This window comes from Pieris brassicae, chromosome 1 (assembly GCF_905147105.1).
Source record: "Pieris brassicae chromosome 1, ilPieBrab1.1, whole genome shotgun sequence".
Taxonomy (NCBI): domain Eukaryota; kingdom Metazoa; phylum Arthropoda; class Insecta; order Lepidoptera; family Pieridae; genus Pieris; species Pieris brassicae.
In genome coordinates, this window is record NC_059665.1 from 13,668,809 (window position 1) to 13,682,086 (window position 13,278).

Consider the following 13,278-nt stretch of genomic DNA (forward strand, 5'->3'; position numbering starts at 1 on the left):
AGATTATTTCCGGTGCAGTCGTGCATCTATTTGTCAAAGAGCTTTAGCGTTTAGTATTTTTATTACGGGTAAGTGTGAATACATCCAATTTCAGCTAATGATAACAACGCGATAATATCTGTGAATTTATATTTCAACAAAAGAAGTTTAATACTATTGATTTCCTTCCGACATGCGCTGTTTCGCACTTTCCTTGTCTTTTCTCAAACCATAGAGATATGCGCGCGCATCTGTCAAATAATTTGCTGGCGAAACAAATTTTGTTATTGCAATATTTACATTAAAAATATAAATTCTATCAAGTTAATGTTGAGGTTCAAAATTTATAGTGTTGACAATGTTATGTTATTGAAAACAAACGTGAAGTGATGTTTCTATAGTTCGACAAAAATAGGTTACTAGGTTGTGTGTTGTGAGTTGTTGCAGTAGATGTATTCTGAATAAGTATATATTTTTAAATACTTCATACGACATGGTTTAAACTATGTCATAATAGCATTCTGGATCATAAAATGATAGTTTTAAGCTGGCAAGAAATGAGTGAAATCAAAAACATGTTTGCCAAATGAAACTTAAAAGTTACAATGAATTAGAAACATGTCGAGATGTTTACGAGTATGCGGGGCATATTCGTATAGACTTACACGCAGACATTCTACGTTACTTCTATTTATTTCGTTTGTTGTTACTCTTACTGTGATATTCCACTTATATGCATTTAAGCACCACGAAAGACCCCACGCGTATGCACAAATTGGAGATTTTGAATACAAACCTGGAGCTTTCCTACGAGGTCGACAGCCCAATGAAAACAAAAGCTATTGTGAATTTAATTATGGTCTTCCACAATACATCAATTGGGGAACTTTCCCAATATTTTCTTCTCCTGAATCAGGTATCACTGGACCTTATAGAGTCATATATAATGCAATCAGAGGAACAGAATATGCTAACGACACAAAGTATGACGCGGTGACGTATGCTACACAAGCAACGCCAGAATTTATTTATCACATTGTTGAAATAGCCAAGTATTGGGATGGCCCAATCAGCTTAGCGTTGTACGTGCCCAACTACGATATGGACGTCTCTGTTCAAATATTAAAACACATTTGTTCATGTTATCCTGCCATGTCAAAAGTGTCAGTACATTTATTTTACCCTAAACGATATCCACCAAAAATTAGGAAACCAGAGGACTTTATACCTACCACGGTAATACCGACTGTTGCTGTAAACATATCCAGTGATGTCATTTTAAAAAATAAGCTAGATAATTACAGGATCTTGGATCGTAAATCCAGAGCTGAATACGTACAATGGGTGAGAAAAAGGAAAATTGAACGAATGATGGTAAAAGTAAATAAGAAACAGGAAAGCGCACCGAATTTGCATTTTGCCGATTGCTCGGGGCCTGAAGTATCCGACATACCTACATTTCGGCGCGAACATAAAATGATATATCCAATAAATGTAGGAAGAAACATCGCACGGAATGCGTCGAAGACAAACTATTTCATTGTGTCGGATATAGAAATGGTGCCGAGTTTCGGATTAGCTCCGAAATTTCTAAGAATGGTGAGGAAACTTATGGGCGATAAGAAACGCGACGAGGGCTGTATATTCGCTAAGACGGTCTTTGTAGTGCCACTGTTTGAAGTTGAAAGGGGAGAGGATATTCCTCACGACAAAGACACGTAAGTTGATAAATTGTGCTTTTACCGCGATAGAGGGATGCCAGTTTTATATGTTGTTATAAATTAACCACGCTTACTCGAAAGATCAGTTGAGTATAAAGATTTTTCTTCAGTTCCAAGCTCCGTATTATTATATATTCTTGTCTAATTAGATAAACGACAGACGAAACGAGTGGTTAAGAATTCTATTTGACAGTTTATAAAATTAACAAAATAATGACATAGAAGCCTATTGGATTTAAATTTGGATAAAATCAACGTAGACCGTATAAAAAACGTAAGATAAAGTAGTGAAAACATTTTGAGATGAGGAAAAATAATTACATTTGCGGTTTTTATAAAATAAAAAATGGCATTTGCACGTAGAAAAATCTACAGAAAAAGTTGCGTAATACATTTTCAATCTATTAAATTAAAGTGTAAATGTAGATTCAGTTTGTTCACATTAAGCCTTAAGCCTCTAACCCAATTTAAACAAAATTCCTTTATTTTGTTATCATGGGATTAAACACGTATTTTGTTCGGGTTAATTAGCTTTTTAGGCTTGGCTTATTTTTCCGTTTTAATACAAATTTAGATAAGCGCGCTTGCAGGAAATTAAGGAGATTTCACAACACTATATATTAAATTTAAAAATTTTGCTTACAAAAAACATGTTACTATCGCAACACCAACTTTGATGTGCCATAGGGTAAGTTAGCTTACGTCTTAACATTTAAAAGATGACCTTATACATATTTCGAATGATGTTGAGATTTAAGTAATAAGGACCCGACAAACGTTGTCCTGTCTTAACTATGAATATTAATTTCAAATTGGTATATTTACCTAAAAATGTTTTATGATATTCAACATTCTTTGTTTATATAAATCGTTTTGTTGGTATTCCGACATGGGAACAGGCGACATTTAACTGGCCATGTGAAACACGTGGATTTTCAAGATTAATGCCACAAACAATTAGCGACTGTAATTATTTTATATGTATTTTATCAATATAATAATCGAAGCATTTGTTTTAAACGATATTCACATTTATTACATCCTCTTTGACGATATTTGCAGCACGCATTCTGTCAATGTTATGTGAAATGCCAAAAGGTTACATGAAAATAGTTTGAATTGTAAAAGAGCTATCTATCTATGCACTGACAGAAAAATATTTGCTATCAAAAATCATGATTACTTAATTAAGTAAGTAATCTTCAATTTTCTAAATAAAGAACCTTCTCCAGACAATAACAAATCCAACAAAAAAGAATTAGCGAAATCGATTTAGCCGTTCACGTGTGATGCCGTGATAAGCAAGTGCAAGTCGTCGAAATAAAGTTAAGATAAATATTTATATGGATGATATTTTGATTGACGTTTTATAATCATTGTCAATAATGAATTAGAAGTTTTTTAATACAGTAGTTTGCAATTTTTAATTAGTGTTAAATATTCCTGAATTTTTACCTCTTATTAATTATATTATAAGCATGAGGCATCTATCTACAATAAAATAATAAGCTAGAGGTGGTTCTAATATAAAATGTAAAGTTATTTACGTATATTCAGTGTAGGATAAATAGTGGTGTTGGAAAATGTTAGCGTTATATGTCGCAGTCCTTTGGGTGTTATCTCGAGTTTAAAGCTTTATGTAGATCATAAAATTTACGATGTCTCAAACGCGTAACATATTGAGAGAAAATTGTGTATTGAGAATATAGGTCGGTTCACTTATAATGTGTACAAACAATGTTTTAGTTATTTTTATCTTTATCATCTAGTTTAGGTAATTTTGATTGTTTTGTGAAAGTACTATTGACATTAATTGATTTATATACGTATTATATCTTTTTATGGTTTTAGAGTTGATTTGATATCGTATATATAATAAAATAGTTTATTTTAACATATTTTTTATTCTTATTTAGTCGATTTGATATACTTTATGATGTATACGTTAAAATATTTTCGTGTCCTTCTAACAATAATCCTTAGTTATTAAAACAAATCATTATTAATTTAAAACAATTCGTTTAGGTAGTTTTAAATTTTCTGTCTTTTTGTCTATGTTCTGGCCCTGGTAATAAATTTTACACCATAAGCGAAGCTTGTTTTATGTCAGTTGTTGTTGTTGTATATGGTGGCACAGATTATATAAAGTTACGAAATTGATGACAGATAGTTTAGGCGGGTGGAAGCTTGGCTATGGTCTGTTGTCCGCTTTTTATGTCATAATCAAATTAGTTAATAAATAGTATAATAATAAAAAAAAAATTGGTTATTTCATGATATATGAGTAGTACAACAAAGTTATATCGGATACTGCCATTAGTACTCAATACCAATGATTTTTCATATCATGTGTTTTGTCTACACTTTTGAAATATCGTTAAACGTATTATAGTTGATCATTAACCGAAATACTACTGCTTTACTCATAAACACTAAATCAGTTGAATTGCTCTGTTTTAATTAAAGTAACATGTCTTAATTTAGTGTAAACACAATTTAACAGAAAGGGACGAAAGAGTAACTTAGTTCAGTAACAGTGAAACCATTAAGAGCTATATAAATTAGAAAATTTGATATGGTTTACATAAAATAACTAAGTATACTAGAACTTTAATAAGATAACTTTACAGATACAATGCCTAAGACAAATAAAATTTAAATTACATTTGAAACATTTATTAGAACAAAGTGCTCAATCAAATGGAAATATTTTCTTGGAAGATGAATTTACGTTTTATCTCATTTATTTTATCGAGACATAAACTTGTCATTTTATATATTAGCTATTTACTATTATTTTATTTGTATAACATAAAATATTAATGTTTCAATATGATAAAACTATTTATGATAAGTCTTTTAAATGACAGCTGTCGGTATATGAGATGTAGTGGAAGCATTTTCTACGGATTTTAGAAAAAGTATGTTTTTGTTCTGTTATAATGAAGAGAGAGAGAATCAGTTGGAACAAAATTAATTAATTATAATTTTAAAATACACAGTTTATGCGCTTTGTACGGCTTTTATAGGAGAAAACTACACATTTTACTGAATAGCCGACTGACAACGGTGACTATGATATATTGGATTATAATTAAGACAATGTCGCGCATGCTAGTAGTAACAAATAATAACATCAAAGAAGCGAAATTGAACTCTCATATTAAATATTTACAACTAGGTACTCTGATATGCTTCATAATATATATTATAAATTCAAAAAATACCTTTTAATATTGATGTCGTAATTGTTTTTTTAATTACTTATTTACAACAGATGACGTCGGGAACCCGATAGCAAAACAATGCCAAGTATAATGCGTTTAGAATTCAATATCTTCGTAGTACTTCAATGTATAAGTGTCCATCTTTATGATCTAGAGTGTGCTGTGTCATTTCGTACTTTAGAAATTTTTCTTTCAAATATATTAAATTTTCATATTAAATATTTAAAGTTTAACATATCTTCAGTAGCGGTGACTAACTATTTTCATACTATAAAAAATACAATCAGCGAGAAATATCATTTAATCAGTATACTATTTTGTAGGTTGGTGAATATGATAATCTCGAACCGCGCTATGTATTTTCATCAAAAGATTTGTTCGCACTGTCAACGGTTTCCCGGACTTCAGACCTGGCTACTACGGTCTCCACACAATACACTAGAGGTTTGTTTATATATTTAAATTTAAAATACTGTGCGTTTTTTTAGCGGCAGTTTCAATATATACAGGGTTATTGGTAATTCGACGTATTCTCGTTAGGAGGTGATAGGCTTGGCTATTTGTGATAATATTGATTTATTATTTAGCTTTTTACAAAATAAGGTAAAAATGTAACTCAAACAAAAAAAAAAACGTCTGATTTATAAAAAAGATTTATCCTTGTTTCGCTTACTTCTCGTAGATTGTTATTGAAATTGAGATTTCATTTTATTATAAATTGATGTAATTGTTTAATTTTATTTTAAAGGAAATTAGGGATTTCTTCTGCCTAAACTAATATCCTGATTACATTTTTTTATCATAACACATACGTACAAAATCGTGAAAGTCTTTTTTACTATAAATATTACTAGTTGAATTGCTTAGAATGTTCTCGCGCCTTCCTTTTGTATTTTTCTATAGAAATCCATCATTCTCAGACGTCAACCTAGTTTGCGGGAACTGGCAGCTAGTTCAATCTTCGTGAAGGCACCGATCCAATTTTATCCGTATAGTGGGATCCTACTAATCGTCGACTAATTATTTATCGCTTCGGTAGAGCTTAGTAAATTAAGGCTTGATCGTTTGAGACGGAATTAATAAAAGGCGATTGAATTTGAAAATTGAATTTGGTTCCTTTAAAGTTCAGGGATTATATTGAAGGGTTAGAATGTGTGATGAAGCGTATTAAAAATCAAAGTTATTTATAGTATAACATACACGACAGTCAATATTATTTATATACAATAACTATTTCTCAATTCCAGGACACTTAGGACAACGGACAAAAAGAACTCACATACTTACTGTCACATTTTAATCGTTGCGTTTTTTAACTTGCAAAATGATTAACCAAATGTGTTTTTTTGACCTCGGCTTTAAAGGTTATGAATTAAACCATAATATCCAGTGTTATCGATCTGTCTCGGGTCGACAAAGCAAGAACTTGCTGGTAAACTTAAATACAGACAGGTCCACGTCACGCTTTATTTTCCTAATTTCTATTTATTTTTGTCAGATTCTATTTAATCAAGTGTTTTAGTTATAGGTAGAAATGATTCTTAGTTGCAAGTAGTAGTAATGGTTAGTAAATAAAACAAATATATAGTGGAGCATTTATCGACAATCTAAATATATCTCAATCTACGTAGATTTAAGGTTACATTATCCACTCTGGCTACATTGTATTATTATAATGGGTACCTAAACTAAGCAACAACTCCTGTAAAGTTTAATATACTCTATACAAGGAAACCCAGCTCTTTACTAGGCTCTTTACTAAACTCAATTTTCGATGCATGTATGCAGACTGATTCAGCGCGAAGTTCGTGTACATGCAATTACAAATGCTAATTATTATTTGCATATGTATTGACGCATCTCAAAGTTAAAGGCGTTTTATTTTAAATTATAAATTATGTTTTATATTGAGTCTTAGAGAAAATGAGTCTGCAGGCTGACACATCGATCTCGCTCTAGTATTGAATGAATATGATTCTTAGTTAGCCTATCCTTCAAAAGACACGTGTATCAATTTGATCATAGTATGTAAGATATATTATTAAGAGTGAAGGTACTTTTGTTTGTTAAAGAAATTAAAAGAGGCATTTCGTGTGTTTAAAGCTTAATGCTTTTTGGCGAAAAAATTACTATTGAAGCGAAGACTTGATAAACATTATTCGGACTCTGCACTAGGAATATCTATTTTGGTTGTATAATGATTGTGTTAGTCTAATTGTGTGACTGTCAATCCTGAAGTTGTGAGTTCGAGTCCCGATTGTGCCCTTAACGATTTATTTGCGTATCAAGACAGTGAAAGTAAAGGTCGTAAAGAAACAGGCACGCCAACTCAAAAATTGTGTCACATACGGAAGAATGATAACCTATTTGCGTATAAAAAAGCAATTAAACAATTTTATCTACAATTTCTACAAGTCTAGAACTACAACTGTCAAGAATTGTAGCGGTTTTAGTTATAACGCTTAATAATGTCTTGAAAATGTATATTTACCGAGGTATATTTTCAGCCGATGCTGATAGCTCGAAGGGAATATCCCTATCACCGCTGGGAGCCGCTTTATTTCGGAACTAACAAGGAGCCCTGGTACAGTGAGATGCTGTCTTGGGACGGAAGACAGGACAAAATGACGCAGGTGATGTGACAAATGAGATATGTCATTTTTGTGTTGGCGGTGTTTCTTGCCACGCCTCCAACCTTTTATAATATTAAATTATTTATCAAAAAATGATTTAAGTTTTATCTAAGAATTCGTAACTTATTATGGATTATCTTGTTTGGTAAGTATTTGTAAGTAAATATGGCTATGTTCCGGCATTCATTATATAAGGGCAGCGTTAGCTATGTGTTAATAATATATAGATATACCAGATACCCCTTTACAATGCGTTGTGTGTTGTACTCTAGAGGCTTTTGGAGTGTTACATTTACTGAGACATGGCCCAAGAAGAATGAGATTGGCAAAATATAGGATAGTTTATAAAGGGCTTAAACTGCACAGGCGGTTATGAAATCAGTTTTTATTTATACAAGTTTTATATATATACTTTTGGTCTATGAAACGAGCAATTTCCAGCGCTCTCTGTGCTGTGCCACCTCTCGCCAATTGTGGCTTTTGCTGTAGCAGTTCCTCCATACTGTCGATCCAGCTGTTCACGTGCCAATATACAATTAGTGCTATTTATAAATACTTTGAACATTTAATATATAGGTAAGTCAATTATGAAAAAAAAAAAACAAAATGTTTTTCTTACTATTATTCGTAATAATAATACGTATCAATTCCATATAATTTAGTCTTCGACTGGAATAAACCCAAAATAGATAAATGTATCTAACAAAATGTTAGACTTCCGTCAATTTATATTATCCTGGAAAAAGCAGTTATATAAAAACAGCAAGAAGAATCCGAAATGAATTGTTTTCTATAAAATAATAAACCACGAAAACACTATGTGCACTTGGCTTAGGCCCTTGTGGAACAGTATACCAGCATTAATCTATTTAATAAAGTAACAAGTTACAATATATAATAATAATAAAACTTTTTTCTGACAGGAATATAGTCGTATAAAAATTCATCTAATCATTATACGTCAATTTTGTACGTCAAGAATTTCAGACGTAAGATTTATTCATGAGTAATCTTATAACTTACACATATATTATAAAAGAAAACACTAAGACAATATACAAAACCAAATGTCTCCCACTAAATTAATAAATTCGAAACATATTCAATTTTAATACTTATTAACACTAGTTCGATTGAAGTTAACCTTCCTAGTTACCCGTCCATAGAATCTATTAGTTATGAAATAGCAATATCCAAGTATTTACCTTAATGAAAAAAGTATTTTCCAAGTGGAGGCGTTTCATTTCCCCTTGAATGTTTTATTAAATTCATCACGGAATCCTTCTCGCGGCAATATGATTGGTTTAATCAACTTCTGAGAAGCTCTGAAAAATAATCATCTCGCTATTCTCAATATATTTCATTTTTCATTAATTTTGCGGTACCTTGAAGGTTTTATAAAATTTATTTGTAACTTATTAGTTTTTTATCGAATTTTTTTAATGATGACGCCGAAACAAAAGAACCGCTTCCGGCAGTTGTATTATCTACGTGCTTCGAAATTTGGTACAAAATTGTATGAGGTATTTAAAAAATATAGTGCAAAGCTACTTTTTTGGGGGTATTTGTGGGTTTTGTGATATTATATTACAATTGAGGTAACGGCTTAGGTGAGCAATTACTCTAATTTAAGGTTTCCAGTTCGTGTGAACATAATCCTTATCTCATGAAATTTTTACCCATTAATTCGTGTTTACTGACGTTCATATGTGTCATTAATCTGCGTACTTTTTTTAAAGCTCTTCAAATTAGATAACGTTAGGGTGGAGTTTACAAGTATTGTGTCATTCCGATATTTCACAGATGTTAGAGCTGTGTCTTCAAGACTATCGGATGGTGGTACTCGACGGAGGATTCCTCTGCCACGCCGCGGCCAACAAGAATACTTCTCAAAATGCAAGAGCCCAGTACCTCAATCGACAACGATATCAAAACATTATTGCTTCGTTTAAGGAGAAATATCCCGATCGACCTAAGTGTAAGATCTCGTGGGGATGTAAGCATACTACTTAATGTTTATATAGCCTTTTTTGTATATTGTCGCCTCTATCTGACTAAAGATGGGGTACATATGTATATAATTAATGGTAACGAAAAATAGAACACGTTACAGGTGTTTGTCTTTCTAAGAGAACGATTATTTGATCAGATTGAATGAATGAGCTATAAACCGGATTTCAGCTATAGGACGATTTTACTGAAGTACTTACTCTGCACCTTTGCATATCTATCTATTACGTGGTTGCCTCTATTATTTACAAGGTGTTACTTTTAACCACGTTCATAATATGGGTCATTAAAACATTTGCGCCATTGCAAATACGCCGAAATAAAGGAATTTATATAGGCCGCACAGATTGGCTGTATTATTTAAATACATTGTCAGTACAATGCATTTACAGACCCTTTAAAATATAATGGTTGATATTCGTATGATATCATCAAATAATAAATTATCCTATTTGATTATCGCGTACACCTCTACATTGAAATTTCTCGTTGACCACTTTAAAAAACTCGCAACATCTAATGTAAAAGAAAATGTAAATAATATTCTTTGTCCATTGTCCCCCTGTGGGGCCCACGTTGGGAAACACTGTAAAAGTGTTTTAAAATCCTTTTTGAAATGGTCTAGTATTAAGATAATTGTAATAAGTATTTGATATACTTATAAGGCATATTAATGGTGCCAGGAATCAGTGTATATGCCTATGTAACCAGCTCGTTAAGAAGCCAAAGATGGCTGATGAAGAGTAGAAGGAAGAAAATTATTAATGAAACAGTTGTGGATTGTGTTTTGTTTTATCCTCGCAGTTACAATTGCTACGAGTAGTTTCTGTCCATTATTATATTTATCGATTTTCGGAACTTTAATTTTTAACTATGTACTTCATTTTTTGTTTTAAATTTACCATTGAACTATAGAGTTGTATAAAATATTCCTTTTTTAAATATAATTTTAACAACAAAATATATGTTACTGTAATTGTACTTTGGACATCGAGGCAGTATTCGAAATTCTTTCGATATCAACGCCTGGCATTCCACAACAGCGCTTTTTAGCTCACTCCCGGCACTCTGTCCCGCACCACCTCTTTGTGGAACCAACTGCTAGTAATGGGATTTTCGAACCGATGAGACTTAGGGAAAAACCGTTCCCTAATAGGTCGGCCCACGGCGTTGCAGGTTTATTCAAATGTATGCTCCATAAAAAATATTACAGGCGAGATAACGATACGATATCCACATCGGCTGAATGTCTATTTACAAATGTCGATTTAATACAATAGATTTTTACCTCATCAAAATTCAATAACGTTACCTTGGAACAGCGGACATAGATATTATATTTTCGAAGGACTGCACGATTGCTTTCAATTACGTATTTATTGTATTTTACGATTTCTGTTTTAAAGAGTGAACTGTCCTTGCAATGTTCCGTCATTAAAATTATGGAGCTAAAAGAGACAGATGTCCAGTGTGATATTTTAAGTTGGCCTTGCTGTAGTTTTCATTTTGAAAACGCTTAAAAGTACCACTTTTAAGTTTCAATAGTGTATATTGAATGATGAAAATGTTTTCCTCGATGAAAAGTATACCGCGTTCTGGATTGCTAAATCATAAATTATTCAATAGATCTGAGATTACTTTCTGAAGTTACTGAATAATAATTATGGGATGGCATAAATATTATTTTTAACAATATTTTAAGAAGTTTCTGAAAAAATGTTCGGAATTATAGAGTAAAATTTAGTCTCGCTACGGGCCGCCTCTATTATTTTTTTCACACATGTTTTATACCACATATGTGTGGTCCATAGCAACAAACTACTTCTTTCGATTATCAAATAAAAGTTTATATAACTGTTAGTGTCTCTTTGATTATCTTTTTCGAATTTTGGAATAGACTTTAGTATTTTACGTACTACGTAGTTTTGAAAGTGAATGTTCCTGATAAATATTTATGAATTTCTATTTAAATTGTTACGAAACAAGGGAATGTAATTCTATCTCAAATGTATATAAATTTATGTATTTAATGTGCTTTAGATGTATTTAAATAATTTCAAATATTATTAGCATATATCATTTCTTATGTCATTTCGTCATTCGCCATAATAAATTTTATATTATAATGTTGTGTTTTTTTTACCGTATGTAGTATTGGTTTTACATTCTGTTACTGTTGGAATATTTCCATGGCTCTCTGGCACGGATAGGTTAACTGAATAGGTTCAAATTCCGGCGAATCATTATTTCTACTTATAGAAATATTATCGGAACACATGTGTTTGCTCCATGCGAAGCGAAGCTAACGTTCTGAGACTGTCTTTACAGTTTTCAACTTATATGAAGGCGAAGTTTTACTACGCATTAACCTTAATGAAATAATTAATCAGTTTGTAATAAGCACATTATAGGCTTGATTACCAAAATCCCTTAATTTTGGATTCCGTTTCTGTCTTCCTATTAAAGTTTGCTAGCTCAGTCTTGAGTGTCGAAGCTCAATAAGTTAAACTACCGTTTGCAATCCTACTTTAATCAGGTCTAACGAACCCTGTCTACCGGGGAGTAGTGTGTAAGGCTCTCGCGACTCGCTAGCCCCACCAGGTACACAATATATCCCGTCTTTCCTAAAAATACTTTCTAATCTAACCTTAAACAAGACTATGTTTGTAAGCTTTTATAGGTATACTGTATAATGTAGAAGCCTATATATTAGATCCTTACATATGAAATTGGCGTATTTCGTACTGGCCATTTTAATCACGATGTTCTCCTCTTTGGTAAGGAATTCCAAATTCAAATTTGTACAGCTATTTACTCATGTATTTGTGCTTCGATGGCCTTCTGTTTTTTTTCTATTTGCGTCACTCATTTTACAAAATGGAAAACTTAAAGTATCGCATTATTTACGAGTACGAGTTCCGTCGTGGCACTAGTGCTGCGGAAACGACTCGAAAGGTGAATGATGTGTATGGCGGTCATGTTGCAAAAGAAAACACAGTTCGTTTTTGGTTCCAACGTTTTCGTTCTGGAAATTTCGACCTGTAGAACAAGCCCCGTGGACGGCCTGAGACCCAAGTTGATAATGAAGTATTGAAGGCTATTGTGGAAGCGGATCCATCGCAAACCACGTTCGAGTTAGCTGTAGGCTGCGGTGTTAGTGATAAAAGACAACGCTAGACCACACACTGCACAACAGACGGCTACCAAATTAGAAGAGCTTTAATTGGAATGTCTAAGACATCCTCCGTACTCCCCGGACATTGCTCCAACAGATTACCATTTTTTTCGAAATTTGGACAACTTCTTGCAAGGGAAAAAATTAACTCTGATGGGGCAGTCCAAATCGCCTTCACAGATTTTATTGATTCCCGTCCGACTGGTTTTTTTTAGTAAATTGATTAATGAACTACCTATGAGATGGCAAAAGTGCATAGAAAATAATGATTCATACTTTGATTAATTAAATATATTATATTTAAAAATATTCGACTTTTTGTTCCTCCCATACTAAACGCCAATTTCATATGTAAGGACCTAATACAAGGTTATTGGTAATTTGAAATATGGGGAATATGTCCAATTAGTAAGTAGTCCAAAAAATAATATGAATAGTTGTCATAGTTTTCGCCTGAAATCGCATATGCAATATGCATGCAAAAGTGATTATTTTTGCATAATGTTGTTTTTAAAATAAGTCGCAAATGTAAC

The 13,278-nt window shown here is 32.2% G+C and overlaps 1 protein-coding gene across 1 annotated transcript; it reads left to right on the forward strand.

Annotated features, from left to right (window-relative positions):
• The first annotated feature begins 247 nt into the window (after positions 1–247).
• On the forward strand, positions 248–11,662 carry LOC123714730 (beta-1,4-glucuronyltransferase 1-like). The gene is made up of 4 exons (XM_045669184.1): positions 248–1,697; positions 5,251–5,371; positions 7,435–7,560; positions 9,364–11,662. The coding sequence occupies exons 1-4, from the start codon at positions 598–600 to the stop codon at positions 9,571–9,573; spliced, it is 1,557 nt and encodes a 518-aa protein (XP_045525140.1). The 5' UTR covers positions 248–597; the 3' UTR covers positions 9,574–11,662.
• Positions 11,663–13,278: the final 1,616 nt, after the last annotated feature.

What these genes read in the sequence shown, in the direction of transcription:
- LOC123714730 (XM_045669184.1), top strand. Translation starts at nt 598, where the DNA reads ATGTCGAGATGTTTACGAGTATGCGGGGCATATTCGTATAGACTTACA. An exon ending in ATTCCTCACGACAAAGACAC is followed by an intron (nt 1,698 to 5,250) that starts GTAAGTTGATAA and finishes ACTATTTTGTAG; the next exon opens with GTTGGTGAATATGATAATCT. An exon ending in GACAGGACAAAATGACGCAG is followed by an intron (nt 7,561 to 9,363) that starts GTGATGTGACAA and finishes GATATTTCACAG; the next exon opens with ATGTTAGAGCTGTGTCTTCA.